A 17,473-nucleotide genomic window follows, 5' to 3' on the forward strand; every position below is an offset into this window, starting at 1 on the left:
CTATGTTGAGATAAAAATGATAAAACTAAAAGCAATCCCCAGAGTAAAAGACAAAACATCCGAAAATTCGTTGTGATTGAACGCAGTAGTGTATTTGCTTTCACTGCGTAGGGTTATATTTGTTTACATACTTCTAATTCGCAACAACGCTTAAGCGAGAAGGACTAAATTACATCTTAAACGGCGCTTCAATACTTGTGTTACCTTATCAGTATTACGCCTTTTCTACATTGTTCTATACACAGGCGAGTAGTGCGCTTTCTTGTATAGCGCACCAAAAGGAACCATTTTTTGGTGGTGGTGGTGGTGAGTTGAGTAGTATCGATATCAAAATATTTAAAAACAAAACAGTAATCTTTACATTTTAACTCTCAAAACCCATATGCAGAGTAACGTGTTTTGCCATAACTCTAATTCTCGGTTTAAAAAAAGGAGGTATTTCCTAATTTTATTCTGAATTCTCGTTATTCAAACCTCAGTCAAAGCTCATAAATCAAATTCTTTTTAAAAACTAGCCTTAAAAAAACATTAATTCTCGATACTTTTCATCATTTCTTGAGTATTTCTGTGTGTTGGAAGATAAATACTAAAACAAAGTGTCTAGCACCATGGCTATCTTCTCTCTAACTCCTAGCTAAGTTTATATGGCACACCCACCACATCGCACCCTTTTTGTTTTGCCTTTCTAAGTCTAAGTACATCGTCCCGCTGGCTGTTGCTGCGGTTGTGGCAAGCCACCAGCGCGCGTTGCACCCGTCTGGTCCGCGTTCATCAGCCGGCAGGTTTGCTTCTGCAGGTGCAGCGTGTAGTTCTGCTGATAGCGGAACCCTTTCTTGCACCAGCCGCACCGATAAGCGCTCGGTGTGTCGTTCTGGTGCGATTTCTGATGCTCCCGTAGAAGATCCTCCCGGGGGAAGGTGTGCCGGCACAGATGGCACCGGTGGACTGAAGACGAGGTGGAGGAGCTCGAGGTGGAGCTCGGTTTTGGTTGGGAAGAGGAAGCTGTTGGTTGGGCGGCGTACTTCAGCTTGGACGAGAGCGGGCCGGGCGGAATGGAGCTACGCTTCGGGGCGGACGTTTCCTTCTTTTGGCTGCTCTTGCTCTTGCTGCTCGGTGTGGGACTGGGTGTGGTGGTGGCCACGACCGCTTTCTCCACCACAACGTCGTCCTCCTCCTCCTCCGGCACAACCACAACGTCCTCATCGTCATCGTTTACTTGCGCCTTTTCACTCTCATTGTCCTCCGCCCCGATCTCAACGATCGCCAGCGCGGACGGATCCGGTCGCAGTTCCGATTCCAGCGAGCTGCTGCCCCCCTTCAGACTGCCCTCCTCCTCGTCAAACCCGTCGTCCAGCTCGTCGTTTGCGCTGTACGGTGCTGCTGCAATTATCTGCTTGCTGTCCGCAATCTCCACCTCATCGTCATCGGACAGCTGTATAATATCGCCGGCCTCCACGCTGCTGCTGGTCGTGTTGCGCGAACGCTCCACCACCTCCGAGGAAACGGCCGACGAGGATCGCTCTCGCACCGGATGGTGCTGCTGCTGCTGCTTCTGCTGCTCGATCGCACGCATCAGCTCGGACTGGTCGTACTCGATCTGGCGGTGCGACTTCCGGTGCACCGCCAGATGGGCCGGCATTTTGAAGCTGCGCGGGCAAACCTCACACTGGTACGGGCCCACGATCGGTGGATCGGTGCTTTTGCGCTTCTTCTTTGCCGGCGGTCGTGCCATGTCCGTCCCGGAGGTAGCAGCAGCAGCAATCGGTTGCTCTAAACTCACACGCCCGCCCATCCGATCAAACCCGTACGCTTCCGGCGGTGGGCTTTCGCCCTCTAACACCTCGTCCGCGTGCAAGGACTTGATGTGGCGGCGCATGTTGTTCCGATTGTTGAACATACGGCGACAGATTTTGCACTTGAACGGCTTTGCACCATTTACCACCATGATTAGGTTGTTGATGCGCGCACAGTACTCCTTCGACCAGCTGGCCTGCTCGAGCAGCAGATTGTCCGTGGAGGATGACAGTGAGCCGACACCGTTCGTGTCCTGGTACGGTTGCTCCTGACCACCACTGCCACTGCCACCACCAAGCAGTTCAGCGATCGTTGGAATGTGAGACGGTTGCTGTGGTTGCCGCTGTTCACCGCACACGCCAAGCACCTCGACCGTTATCTTCTGGCCGGTCGAGTTTCCCTTGCCATCGCTTACCGGCCACTCGAAGGTGCTCTGCCGTCGCTTTGCCAGTGACAATCGCGACGAGGAGGAGGCGGAGGATAGTGTCGGTGGTGGCGTTTTCGAAGTCACTCGGCGTACCGGGGCCGTTTCCAGCGCTGACGCCGCACTGTCCAGGATGGAGGGGGCAGTTTTGTTGAGATTGCTGGCGACCGACGGTGGCATGGTGACAGTGGTGGAGGAGCCGGTGCTGTTTGCCGGCGGAGGCGATGACGTTTGCTGGCCCTCGTCCGGGTAGAAGGCGTGGCGCAGCGTCACGCGCAGATACTCGTCCGACCCGATGCACTGCTCGCGGAAGGCATGCCAGTCCTCTAGCCGGACGCTGCACAGCTCGCATATGGTGGCCGGTACGCCTTCCGTTTGTTCAAGCTAAAACGGTAACGAAAAAGGGAGGGGAAATTATTAGAATGATTCCATCGCAGAGCTGTGTAAATATTTTAATTTATTTAAAAGCAAATGATCCTCAATAGCGTCCAACAACACGAAAAATTTTATTTCATTTACCACTCATCCACTGTCTCCGTCATTGTGCCAATGCTCACTGACATTTCACGAAACCCATCACCGTCCTACTTCAATATGCCAGCGGCGAACGAACATCAAGTTGACATTGGATCCGAACGAACGAGCATATTGCCGTATCATGGGTTTTTGTACTGCACGTCTTGGTTGCTAAACGACCGATTTATGTTTTTTCCTGGCCAAGGGGCTTTATCAAGTAAACCCCTGCAGGAGGAATGGGTCAGTTGAATCTGACGCTTGGTAACGCGTGGACGTACGGGGCAGTAATTCGGGAGCAATACAACACACTTCGACGTAACAATCATCATGAAACTCAAAATCGAAGCAGTTCGAAGCGTTCAGTTAAATTAAAAATGAATTAAAAACGGACTTTCCTTGCAGGAGTTAGTTTCGGACGTGAAATAAACGTTGTTAACTAGTCAAATGCCAATTGCTGAATGAATTATGTTATTGTTTCACCAACAAATGTTTGGGTAGATGAGGAAAAGGGAAGGCGTTGAGGGGAAGTGTATCGGACTGCACCGTCGTCCGAATTGTGTCATGTTGTCATTTTTGTCTACTTGCGATTTTGTTGCTAGCCGGTTTACTGCTAACGGTGCGTATCGATGGTCGCTAAGCGATCGGGACCATCGATGTTGTTGCAACAATCATTGATATTGCTGACTCTTAACTCAGGCAAGCCTGATGTGGTCGGTATTGTAAGCGTCAAATGGGACTTCAAATCGTGTTAGGAATAACAAAAAAAAGAAAAAAATAGAGAACATAGAAGCTCAAATACTGGTCCCGTGGTCTATTCGATGCGTTGGTACGAACAAAGCCGAAAGGAATCGATTCCCCGCCAGGACTGACTAATGTTTGTGGTTTTGATTTTAATCAAAGAGATCAAAGAAAAGATTCCAAAGTGTCACATTAAAGTAACCATCGTTTCCTTACTTTCAGAACGATTAAATAGACATCCAACCATTTTCGACTTGTTTCAAAAACAAGTCCAATCAAGCGCCCACTAATTTGGTAATCAAAATCACATTGCAATACATACGAAAGGGAAACGAAAGAATCTTCACATAGGATTAAACCCTCCACTACAAGCCATCAAATATCATCATCATTGTCATTTCGATACAGGTGGCTCTTGCCTATGCTAAGTAGGACACAGAAAGGAAAGGGGGGAGAGATTCTACCCCTCCAAAGGGTACTTCGCCGTCGTCGTGTTGCATTATTATGAACGGCTGTTCCAAACTTTCAAGGCGAACAAGACTTCCACAGAGCGGTCGTGGGTCATGTTTGGCTATACCACAGCACTTGGTTTGTATCCTATGTTTCGATGAAACAAGGTCAATTCAGCGATTCTTGCTTTGCGGTATTCAATCGGGTGATAAAGAGTATGTAGAGAGCATGGAATTCAATTCTTGAACATTCTAGAAATCGTCCATAACATAATAAGCAGTGAAAATATGAAAAAGTTGCTACACACATCAACCAACTGCAATGCACACATCCGGGGGTGGATCTACTTCAAAGTAAAACAACGTAAAGAAGCATCAACAACAACTAAGAGCACTGTGCCGTACCTAAAGATCACTCGAAACCCATAAAATAAAAACATAAATCTATCATGCTAACGGCCTTCTATGCGTTGGTGTGTGCAACAACCCTGGCAAGGAAGTTACAACTCTCTTCACAAATACAGACAAAAATGCCTCAGAGTTCATGCCTTAGATGTTCACGGGCAAAGGAAATGCGTCCTTTTTCGAATCCCTTTTCGCTTCTCATTGCATGCGCACAACGAGATCATGCTTGCTCTTACGTTTCTGCTGCTTGTACCATCATCCTCCCTTGCTGCCTGGGTTGATCCTAAACATACACTCGCACAAACACACACAGACATGTGACATTTTATTGCGCCATACATTTGCTGCGCCCGATACTACATGCTGTCGTCGGGTTCGTGCTGCATTCCGTAGGACCTCCACTAAGGAGGGTTGTGATTCGAGCAAAATTATCCCACATCAAACGCGTCACAGTGAGATATGGAATGAAAGTAAAAAAAAAAGATTTTAGCTATGTACTTGAGTTCTTCTCTAGGACCTGGAGCAAAACCGCACTTGAAAAAGGCCAGTTTTCAAGCATACTTGGCATTGTTCTTCCCTCAATTGTACCTTCCTAGATATTTTAAGGCTGTCACAGGACAGTGAGAGCCTGAACATCTTTTTCTTCTTTTTGGATTATGCGGTAATGTCAAGCTATAATACAATATAGACACTCACTGCCCAAGGACTTATTAGTTTAGTATCATGTAGCCGACGATACCGATTGAGACAAGATGCGGTTTGGGAATCGATTTCGTTCGGCCTTGTAGAAGCCGACGCATCAATTGAATCCACTAATGATCACATTGGTCATCATTACGACAAATAAATATAAAAGGACACTCGCGATAGTCATGAGAATTGAGAACCCAAACATAAAATGGACATATTAAACCGCAAATGTGACTTCAGCAGTATCTGTAATGGTGGAATAGTAGTATGAAACCAACAAAAACCCACTATTATATTAAATACCCGTTATACAGCTCATAATAAACCCATCGCTTTTCACAAAACGAAACCCAATAATGTCTCCTTCTCGTATATCCCCACCATAATGCCATACAAAACAGAAAGAATTTCATTGAATTACTTTTCTCGCTACAATAAAGCCACAGAACAAAAGGACTGGAAGCCTCTGCTCTGCTCGGTACAAAAATCAATAAAAAGAAGGCATCATCCGACGCCCGACTAGTGCTAGAGTTATCTCTCCCAGCACACAGAGGATAGGTTTGGCAAAGCTTCAACAACCCCATAGAAGATGACCCAGCTTCCGATAGCAATCGATAACCCGAAACCTGCCACAGTCAGTTAGGTGAGTTCTACGAAACATAGCTCGATAGGCGAACCCAAAACCACCACCTTCCCCTTCTTTTTTCCAGAAGCTAGTCCAGTGATAACAACAGCGATTCATCACAGCAAACGGCCCCAACAAAAAGACCCCTTGTGCTAGAGATTAAGCTCGCGTAGAGCGAAGCTTTCGAGACATAGGAGAGAGAAAGAGAGAATAAGCTTAGCTTGTGTCCCCGTCGTACGAAGATCTCTGTACACATACGTACTCTGTACCCCATTCTCAAAACCTCGAGGGCCTCCGCGCCACATGCAGCACGTGGTGCTGGCAAAAAGCCACAAGCAGCAAGGGCCGGGACGGCAAAGTACGCTACTCGTCTGCGCATGCTCGACAAATTTGCCATCGATGGAAACTTCTCTTCCCGAGCTGCAACGGGGATCGACGAGAGAACAGGTGCTGCTGCGACGAGGTGGTTCGACCGTTAGTCCCAATGTAGGCGCGCGTCATGGTAGAGGGCACAACACACCATGTTCAAGGGGCTACGAATCAGCATCATCACTCACCCACTCGCAACCATCTCGGGCTGGCTGCTGCTAGAGGGTTGGTTGCTTCGGTTTGACAAGTGAAGAGCGAGTTTATGCGCTCGCGGGCTCTGTCCGAGCTCATGTTGAAGAAGCGGAACTGCGGTGATGATGATGATGAGCGTTTTAGCGCTTACTCTCTCCGCTTTTTCGCTGCTCGTTATGATAATGAAATCAAAACAATAGCTATAGGTGACACGACGATCGAATTGATGATTGACTGTAGCTTATTACCGAGTACGTGATCAGTTTAATAAGTTAAAAAATAAATTTCCCTATTTTCTACATAGACACGATTCCAATCGGAAAAGTCATCTAATGTTATTGAAGTACATTAAACATGTCTTAATAAGAAAACGATCCCAAAGTGATGATATCATCTAAAACCTTACTAAAACATACATTCTTGTACTAATTTTAAAGCAAGCAAAATGTTAAGCGTAATCCCAAGAAAAAGACAAAACGTACAAAAATAACAATAATGACCCGGTATTTCATTGGAATTAGACACTCCTCCGGGCACAGTTGTCATGACATCATGACCGTCGTATACCTGACTAAAAGCATCCGCAAATTATTCACCTTATTCAAACCCATCCACAAATCTATCCGGGCGCATATTCCAGTTGCCGAATTCTGCTCTACCATCATTATAATCATCCCCCAAATCATCATCATCATCGTCATTGACAAGCGAAAGAAGAGAGTTTTGCTCTTTGTATCCCCTGCAGCATTGGATTTCGAGCACGCTTAACAGATCTTTACGCCAAGGAACAAGTCCTTTTTATTGCTCTTCTCGTCTCCCCATTCCAAGTAGTCAACTTCACCCGCAAAATCCACTCCATCTGTGCCGTTTCGTTGGCAAACTGTTCACTCACACACGGTAGAGAAAACCTTTTCAAAGTCGGACTGTAGAGTTTGTAATACTTGCAGCTAGTAGAGCTAGCTTGTTCATCACAGCAAAGGACTATGGATCCGATTTCTATGCTTCTTTTTCTTATGTTTTTTGCCACTTTATCCCACCCTATTTCTGCTGTCCGATTTCCTAGTAGAAGAGAGCAAAATTACCCCGAAACACGCTCGGAGGGAAAACGACAAGGCCGGTCGAGCGAACGTGGAGTGTGTCGTGTTCTTTTAGGACTTTCGGACACATTTCCAGCGCAAATGGAATTTCATTCCGAGAGGAGCCGTTGTACATACGCGGGAGGGTTGTCGGAGAATTTCCGTGATCCCTATTTGCAGAGAGCATTGGTCGGGATGGATGGGCGGGCGAGAAACTCGGTGCGAGATCGCAGAATAATCCGACCCGCTTTTGGACGGTCCCTTTGGCAAGAGATGTGATATTACCCGGTACTGGTACTGGGTCGAGAAGGGGGAGTTGGGATTTCGCCGTTCGCCGTGATTATAATCGATTGCGAAGGGAGATTTAACACTGGTATGTTGCCGTGGTGAACGATATTCAAGCACGATAACGTGTCCTCTTCGTTCGCTCTACAGCAGTTGAACAAAAAGCAGTTGAAATCTCTTGCTGTGGTGGATTCCTTTTTTTGTTTTTCAAAGATTAAAACTATATCTTAAAATAGAAGATGTTAGTAAGAAGATTTGCCGAAATACAATCTCACCATGCTTATTGGAAGAATGCGGAATAGAAGGAAGGGTTTAATAGATAGCTTCATCTACTATAGGGCATCCTGGGATTGAAAACATGCCCGACTAAAAGTTATTCCTATGGGGTTGACCAGTAGCACTATGGAACAATTTCCGTGAATGATATGTAAAATTTATGTCCAATATTTTCATAACAAAATTAACAGAAGAAATTTATAAACTTTAATACTTATAGATATAGTACAATTATTGTTAAGACATTAAATTTCTTAATATATAATATAATAATAATCTTAAGATAATAATTATAATAATAATAATAATTATTATTATTATTATTTTTATTATTATTATTCTTATTATTATTATTATTATTATTATTATTATTTTTAGTATTATTATTATTATTATTATTATTACTCTTTTATTATTAAGTAAATGTATATAAAAAACTGTTCCATACTAATGGTCTTATTTAACAAACTTATTACTCGACCTCAACAGTGCAACAGTACAGTGCTCACGACTCGCAGTGAAATCGATAAACTCGATCGCTGTCTGGTGCGGTAGAACAGAGCTCACAATGCTCTCACCTACTGTACATAGCTAAGGCAAGTCATCTGTTTCTACAGGGCAGCAGAGTAGCCTCTAACCTTAAAACTTAACGCTCAGCCAAAAATAGAACCCTTTTACCAATACTACACCCAGCAGTGTAGAGCTATACCCAAAGGGAATGGGAAGCGTCAACGTTGACTGGCTGCTATAACCACCCCACACAAACTACAATCTGCGCTCTGGTGCCTGCCATACACCGTAGCGCGTACAAACGTCCTGCAGAGACGTCGACCTCGTTCAACCAGACACGAAGCGAGAGCGTCGTCCATCAATATGCCCCCTACTGCACACACACATACCGAAGGTGACGAGCTAACCACCAGCAAGCAGCAGAAGCAAAGCACGCAAAGCAACCGGCAGACACCGTGCGGAGCGAAACTTTAACCACTGCCCAGTGTGGTAGCGTTGCCCTCGAGTTATCGATTATTTTCGTACATGCTGTTGGTGCTGCTGCTGCTGCTGTGTTTCTCGGTAGTTATTTTTTTCTTCTCCGTCCAGAGCATCAGCTCCACAGCCGTGAGAGAACACCATGAACGGAGAGCAAAATCATTCGCACAGCATCAACCAAAGCGAACGGTGCTGATGCGAGACCGTGTGCGATGGGAGATTGTGGCTGTGTGCATTCTCTGAGAGGACGAGGGGACGCTTCTCGAATAGGGGTGACGGGTTTGATGATTATACTTTATGTGAATGGGTACTGTACTGTATCTGCCATCTTCTGGGGTAACGAGGCTATGTTCGTGTTAATGGCTCTATAGTATAACATAGTTTAACCACAAACAAAGCACACTGGGCTCGGGTAAAAAAGATCCTCTTTGTGAGAAAGGACAAAATTCTCCACGAAAAGTTGCATCATCTTGACTGTCCTCGTTATATACCCGACGCCTCTGTATACAATTTAAATCCAAGATCATATAGCTCTCGGTCTGCGTGTGTCAGTGTATTGGTGTGCCGCTGTCTTCCTTTATTCAAGGGTAAATAATGCCTTCCAGCTTCAATAGCTCGTCTGCCAGAGCCCGGCACAATATTCCATTCCATCGAGCTGTTTCGAGTACCATAGTAGACAACATGTTCAGGGCCCTCTGTATGCACGATCTCACCCGATAAGGATGTCGACATTCGCCTGCCAGCGGACGGGGGAGAGTAGATTGAACCAGCACCGAGACCCGCTCATCGCAGCAGCAACAGCGGCAGCAACAGCGGCAGCAACAGCGCAGCAGTAGGCACTCCCCGAAAAGGCAACGTTGCCGTTATTTTACCGCAGCAAAAGCGAAGCACACGGAGCGCATAGGCAACGACGCATGAAATAAACAACTCTAGCGCAGGCCCTCTTTCGACCCTCCGCATCCATCATCAAGCTCTCTCGAGTGAACACACTACTAAACACAGTGTTTCTCTCTGCCGTTGCTTCGAGTGTGGTTGAATACACCACCGTCGTTGCTAGTAGCGCGCTTTACTATGCATGTTCGCACAGGCCATGAGAGATGGTTGGTACTTGAGATTGGCTTCAGGGATTTTGAGATTGAGGTCATACGATTTTAGACACCGTACTGATGTCATCGAAACTCGGAACGAATAATGCTGCTGCTGATGATGATGATGATGACGATGACGGTGTCTTTCTATGCGTACTAAGAGTGAGTAAGCGAATCCAGTGTGAGTTGGAAGCGATTCGAAAATGTTACTGATGTTGCCATCATTCTCCGGACATTCCGTACAGCAAATGGAAGTCTGTCTTTATACCCATTCCTATGCGAATCTTCCACCACGCATCGACAAACGGGCATCGTACGGAAACGTCTACTTCCTTTCCAGCGCAAAAGATCCAATGCGTGGATATCGTCGACTGCAAGTTGTCATGGCATTTTGCAGATCCTACACCACCACCTCGTTGACCTCCTTCGGCATTCCGTTTGCCGGAATATCGGAAAGCACATCATCGCGCGCATCGTGGGCAATGCAACCCACAGTAGACGGCCACACTACGACGACGACGGCGACGACGACGACGATGGGCGGTAAAACAGTTTCTCCCCATATTTCCGTCCGCCCGTAAACGGGAAAGGGAGAAAAACACGTTCGCAACTTTGGTTCGCCGTGGTTGGCTTCGAATTACGTGCCTGCAAACGTGTTCAGCAGCACCGGCAGCAGTAGCATAGGAGGCATAAGCGCACCGAACATTGTACCGAGCGTACCTTCTGCATATACCCACTCAGCCCATGTTCGAGCATCGAGCGAGAGATCGAGCGGCGAGTCTGCCTCTAGCACACTTAGCGAGCGGTTCCCAACCAAGGCAGGCAACAGCGGGGTTCGCCCATCTGCCACGGGGGCCTGAGTGCTGCTTTGTACGCAAGCTGACGAAGCCGTGGAGTGAGAAACGTTGAGAAGCGTACAACGAAACCACACAGTTCGAAGCATTTGGGGAAGTTGTGAATCGCTTGCTAGTAGCGCCTCTTGGCGGCCGTCGTTGCATGGTATCGGCCGAAACGGTCACGACGGATTTTTCGAGAGCACATGATGCGATGAGTACAACGAGAGGAACCGGTCCTACGTGCAGCTGGGAGCGAAAGCGAGAGAACAACCTCACCGCAGCGCGACAGCACTGGTACCGCAATCCCCCCGCTCTCGGTATGAAACAAAACGGACGGGCAAAGAAACATCAGACGGCGGTCTTTGTTCTGCTTCTTCTCTCTTTCTCTCACTCGTCCCACTTTTTCGTCCGTCGCTAGGATCCTTCGTCAACAGAACAATCCCAAGCACACAGGTATCTTTTCTCTCGTCGCTCGTAGCAGCACCAGCACACCAGCTGCCATGCTATCGTTTGCGTGCGTACTCTCGCCGTCTATCAAGATTGGATTGGATGATGGACTCTGTAGCAGCAGCAGCAGCAGTAACCACCATCATCATATCCGTTGGATTCGTGCGATTCTACCTGCAGCTGTGTCTGATACGTTGCTACGCTTTGCGGGAGAATTTCTGCAGTCACAAGGACGGCAACAACGGCCGACGGTTAACGGCATCTGCTATGGCTATGTGTGCATAGCAAGGCAGACGAATGAGAGCCAAGTTTTCGAACTCCCGTGCATTGGACGGCAATAGCTGTCGGGCGTCTAAGCTTCATTGGATTTCTAATTTTTTAAAGTCTCCTACATTTTCCGGTTATTATGACATTCGGAGTTAAGCTTGTGGAGAGCCAGGAGTATTTTATAGCCAGCTTCTGAAGTTCCTTAAGTTTAGTTTATGGTAACAACATTCTTATTTAGAGAATTACAAACTCATTATAACTAATTAACTATTAAAACTAAGATAACTAATTAACTATTCTATCTGCATATATTATACATGTGTATATGATTGTAATGTTATAATAATTTATACTTAAATAAAGCTAACTAACTATGGTAAAAATAATGTTGTGACTTATGGGTTACAAGTACCTCTTGCCATATATTATTCCTATTATGTATTTCTCCTGATCCAGTTTTTCTTTCATAACACAATTTCACTTTTCAAAACACTTACAAAGATCATGCCAACCTTTAAAGGCTGATTAAGACCAAGCATCTGGAAAGTCTGTCATTCTACAGAAGAACAGTCTAGATGAGAATCGATCATGGGAAGGAACGATCAATACCCATTCTGTCAGTTCACTGACTTGCATACTACTCCAGAAATAACACCACGTGACCTTCTATGCGAATGCTGTGTTCCTCGAATCGTTTTCTAATTTTCCTGCGGTATAGATGCAGAACAACCATGACCATACAACATGCAAAATTGATTTCAATAGCATTTTATACCAATAAGGTACGGTACGGTATGAAATGCACCATGAAAAAGCATTTTTCGGTCGCCTAAGACAATTCATGTTATAGACACATCTGGGTATCGTCTTACACGCAAGTAGGGCAGTGGCTATACCAATACATAATCAAATATTTTATGGCGCATGACATGCAATACACCTACAGATAGAACGGTGCTAGGAGGAAGGTAATGTTTCATTCCAAGCATTCAAGGGATCGTAACCATATGAAGCATTTTTTCTAGCTTTCCAGGCATCTCGAGTTCAAAACCCATATGAACGGAGGCCCATGCCCGTCTTGAGTTCAAGTCTAGAACAGACCGTCCTCCCATAGCAAGGATGGAATATCCGGCTGCGTGGTAATGAACTAAGTGTCGCAAGCTTGTATAGCCCGGCATGTCCACGTAGGACGATACGCCATATAGAAGAAGAAGATGAGCAGAGGCTCATATATATATTAGGCAAACTACTTTCCTGGTATGTTCTGGTGGCCTGGTGAATTAGAGTGTTGTCGAGATTATTTCTCCCCTCTCGACTTTTCTGGCCAAAGGATACTCCAGAAGGTGTATACAATGGTAGATATATCTTGTGACTATGTATCTCAATGTGTCAATTTGAATGTGAATCATTTGGTATTCCCTCTGCATCAGACCATCCAAATATATACGTTGGGGTTCTTACGCAGCTTACGAAGAGCAGCAGGAATTGTAGGTCCAAAGGCCGATGATGCTGAACCATGTCCTGGCACTACTCTGCATTTGGCCAACACCTGATAAGGTTTTACAGGTTTGTCTCGCTTGTTATTGCTGACAAGACAAGGCAAACCAACCATACTGGCCGATATCTAGTACTTCGACAACATACTTCACTCTCTTCTCTCTGTTGAACTGTTTATTTGTAACTCCAAATTTTGACTCTTTCAGACTTCTTTGTCTTCATGTTTGCACCTTAAGAAATCTTTCCAATGATTGGTATAATCTCGATAGTTGGGTTGTTTGAAAGACCGCGAATGTCATACGACACAGAAAAACTAGTACAGACCTCACAAGGTGTATGCGTCATAGTTGCAAGACAATCATGAAAGTGTTTCTTTCAGCAACAGCTATCTCATTGGTTAGACACAACGAACTATTCCAACTATTGAGATGTCAACTATTCACCAACCCATTCAGTGAGAAACAGTGAAATCTCTCTAAAATGAGGTCTCTTCAAGGTGTATTATTTCTTTAATGTGAACATTTTGACGGTCCCGTCATATTCCATACATTTTATGTCTCTTCAAGATGATCATTTCTCTTGGGTGAACATTCTCTAAGCTGCATTTGCGATTTGGCAGTAGAACAGTACCGTAGTACTGTTTCAACTAATAAACCTGATTTCTCTTTCTAACCAACAAACCCGTAAACCTGAAAGAGCGAGAAAGCATGTTGATTGTCACACGACCCAGTCGACAAGTCACACGATCTAACAACATGCACGTCATGGATTCAAGACTCCAATGGCATTCCGCAGTATGCCACAAACAGACCTGACTGCTACGGATAAATCAATAACCTTGGACAGACTAAGGTTTTTGTGCCTCTTCCCAAAATATAACGCTTCATAATACAGTATGACTTAACTGGTTGGGATGCGCTTGCGTGTCAACTGGTAGATCCGCACTGGATAGTCGGGTTGTTGTTTGAAAGATGTCGAATGTGATGATTAAAAAAGGACACAGAAAAAGATTATTCGGACATTACGTCGGGTTCATCGGAAGGGATGAAATTTAAAGTTTCTTCGCGTCAATGCTATCTCGTTGGTTGGATGACAACCCAACTAGTGAGGTGCCAAGTAGCGCAAAACCCTACTAAAATAGACCCAACCAGTGAGGTTATTCTGTACAGTGTCGGACAAATCAATAGGACCACTTAATAATGTTTTATTCACTTATCACATTTCATTACCTAAAGTCAATCAATATTTACCAAATTTTCATGAAAGCACTTTTCGGATGTTGGCTTAAAGTCTGTTTTGAAAGTTTGTTGATAAGTTAACAAACAAAAAAGTTATGATAAGAAATGTGAAAAACCCCCAAAAATCATGCGACAAAATAATAGGACCAGTATAGAAAATTTTATTATTTTAACCATTTATCATTATTAAATAACAGCTCCGGCTTTTAATTCGCAATGTGGCCAGCCCGTACATTTGAAAAACTAAAGAAAATAACAAAACAGCCTTATCCTGGGCTAACTTGGTAGCATTTAATATTTGGTAGCATGCCCATTGTTCCGGATGACAACTCGCATCCTTTTAGGCATGGATTCCACCAAACTTTTGCAAGTCGATGGCGGAATGCTGTACCAAGCATTCTCTATTTGCTTCCACAGTTTCTCTTTAGTTCGAGAACCTGCCGGTGGAAGCTTAGCTTTAACAATCTTCCACAGGTTCTCGATCGGATTCAGGTCAGGCGATTGTGCAGGCCAATTCATGACGTCAATTTTTTGATCAACAAACCATTTTTTAACCGCTTTTGCGGTATGTTTTGGATTGTTGTCATGCATGAATTGCCATTTCAATGACATCTCCCACTCTGCATGAGGCAGCATGACAGTTTGGATGATGTTAAACTGATCCAAAAGATAGGACCGACACCGTACCAAGAGAAACATGCCCAAACCATTATGTTGCTTCCGCCGTGCTTCACGGTTTTTAAAGTGTATTGTGGCCGGTAGGCGGTATTCTTTGGACGACGCACAAAGCGTTTCCCATCCGAACCTACCAAGTTCACTTTGGACTCGTCCGACCACAGTACATTTCGCCACTTGTTCAGGTTTTCACCTGCCCAGTCATAGTGCTCTTGAGCAAACTGCAACCGGGCTTGAACGTGGCACCGTCGAAGCAACGGAACTTTGCGGGGATTCCGGCCGACCAGGTTGTTTTCAAATAGGCGACGCTGCACTGTCCGATCACTTACGGAAAGTTGCAGCTCGTCCCTAATTGCCCTGGCCGACTTGAAAGAATCAGCCTTGCACAATCGCGTCATCCGAGCATCATCTCTAGCGGATGTCTTGCGTGGCCGACCCGTTGGTATTTTCGTGCCCGTGCTATGCAGCGCGTTATACACGAATGTTTTGGATCGGCCAAGTATTTCCGCGATTTTACGCTGGGAGTCAATCAAGCGCTTGAAGTAGTGCACCCAAAAATACACGAGCTAATGGATCGTGTGAAGTGTTCTAGGCAACGGCTTAGAACACAGTGTAAGCGATCCAGCGCTGTGACGCGCTTTTATACCCGTAGACGAAGGTACTCACCACTATTTCGTCTCTCAGTGCAAAGGGAGCTCAAAACCCTTAAGCGAGTGCCGTAATATTCTTGCATTAGTAAATTAGAGCATGTTAATTAAAGACACAGCGAATTGCCACTGCGCTAAGCGTTTCTACAAAAAAAATGAATACGCATTAGTTCACTAATTTAAGTTAAGTTATCCGACAACTCAATAACATCAAAAACTGTGTTTTAACAATAATAAATGATAATTATTTTAAAATTTTCTGAACTGGTCCTATTATTTTGGCGCATGATTTTTGGGTTATTTTTACATTTCTTATCATAACTTTTTTGTTTCTTAACTTTTCACCAAACTTTAAAAATATTCTTAAAGTAAACATTCTACTAAAGCTTTCATGAAAGTTTGGTAAAGATTGATTGACTTTAAAACATGAAATATGATAAGTGAATAATAGATTGATAAGTGGTCCTATCGATTTGTCCGACACTGTATATACAATTTTCATTAGATGCTCCCGTGATTGTCAGCTTGCACGACTTAACAACATGCCCGTCGTGAGTTCAAGCCTCATATGGACTGTCCCTAGAAATAAGTCTCGAAAACCTGTATAGTCTGGCGTGACCGTGCTACGCCAAATAGAAGAAGAAGAAGAATATTAGATGTGAACAATCCCTTACTTGTTTCCATCCGTTACGCATTATTACGAACTCTCCAAACGATCATCAAAATAAAAGAGATCCGGCGAGTACTAACACAAAACTTTCACCACACCCGTTGACCTAACACCACTCGAAAACTCAATACCACGTCATGCTACAGAGAGAGGATCTAGTTCACATTGGTTGTAGGCAACTTCAGGGCGTCCACAGCAAACTCTCAATATATAACGCTAACGACTTCGCCCGGCGAGTAGTACATAGAAGGCAGTCACGCCAACGCTCTTCATCTACCTTCGCAACACCCTGGGACCAAAGCAACCGGATCACCTCTGTATATCCTCATACTCATGACCCTCCTGCTCCTTGATGAATTAACTCAAGAGAGCGCGAGCGAGAGAGGAATAGAAAGACCGGAACTGCTCAGGTACAGACACTGCGGTCTATATGGAAAGAATGGCGAACCCACATACAGCCCTACAGAGTTGTTGGTTCCTTGAACCCTTCTCCATCTTCTTTTCATACCCATATCTACCGAAAAAATAGATTACACTTCCCCCTAAAACTACTGCACAAAGCAACCTTATTTTTCCGCACTGGATCACGATTCTCAACCCCCGCAGCAAACGGTGCTACCTACCCGTAGTGATGTACACTGCAGAATTCGATTGACCACGGACGTTGGGCTGTTTGGGTTTCCTCCGCGCACTGGAAAGATCGGCAACATGTCTCCGGCCTCGGAGGCATCCGTCAGGCAGAGGCGACAAACGTTTTCGAGATGCATGTTCTCCTGCCCGCCCGACATCACCTAGGGCGCAACCGTTTCCCTTCTGGTCGGGGTGCTCTGTCCAGGTTCTACAGATTTGCCCTGAATTCAGCTTCAGACACACACACGCAAAACCCCCACAACTTCGATTCTGTCGAAATTCTGCAAACGCTAGCACGTTTGTTCACGTTTACACGGCTACTTTGATCTACTTCGCGGAAAGCCCACCAAACAACGCGGCTGAAGAGACGGAAAACACACGGGAAGAAACCCAACCGAACGGCGCGAAGGCATAAACAACAATAGCATCGCACGAACACACCAACACCAATCAGACCGTCCCGGTTGCTTTGCTAGCGCGCGCACACACAAAAAAACATCGAACATCGAATCAGAATTCAAATGTCAAACGGTTCAATGCAATATCGTATTTAATTCCTTTTTTCATCAAAAAAGGGAAGATGCGATTAATAAATTGTATATTTTAACGACTGTATAGCTCGTACCAATTGCAAAAATGTGCGAGATATTGA

At 45.1% G+C, this 17,473-nt stretch overlaps 2 protein-coding genes across 3 annotated transcripts; one reads left to right on the forward strand and one right to left on the reverse strand.

Annotated features, from left to right (window-relative positions):
- Positions 1-73: 73 nt before the first annotated feature.
- LOC120904621 (zinc finger protein egl-43-like) lies at positions 74-17,226 on the reverse strand. Of its 2 annotated transcripts, none has more exons than XM_040314780.1 (2): positions 16,815-17,226; positions 74-2,602 (listed from the first exon to the last, which is right to left on the reverse strand). In XM_040314780.1, the coding sequence occupies exons 1-2, from the start codon at positions 16,977-16,979 to the stop codon at positions 692-694; spliced, it is 2,076 nt and encodes a 691-aa protein (XP_040170714.1). In that variant the 5' UTR covers positions 16,980-17,226; the 3' UTR covers positions 74-691. The 2 variants fall into 2 exon arrangements, with proteins under 2 accessions (XP_040170714.1, XP_040170715.1); XM_040314781.1 differs by lacking the exon at positions 16,815-17,226 and adding an exon at positions 2,738-3,088.
- Positions 9,747-11,810, forward strand: LOC120904623. Its single transcript, XM_040314783.1, has 2 exons — positions 9,747-11,067; positions 11,169-11,810. Exons 1-2 carry the CDS (start codon positions 10,911-10,913, stop codon positions 11,480-11,482), a joined length of 471 nt encoding a protein of 156 aa, XP_040170717.1. The 5' UTR covers positions 9,747-10,910; the 3' UTR covers positions 11,483-11,810.
- Positions 17,227-17,473: the final 247 nt, after the last annotated feature.

This window comes from Anopheles arabiensis, chromosome 3 (assembly GCF_016920715.1).
Source record: "Anopheles arabiensis isolate DONGOLA chromosome 3, AaraD3, whole genome shotgun sequence".
Classification (NCBI taxonomy): Eukaryota; Metazoa; Arthropoda; class Insecta; order Diptera; family Culicidae; genus Anopheles; species Anopheles arabiensis.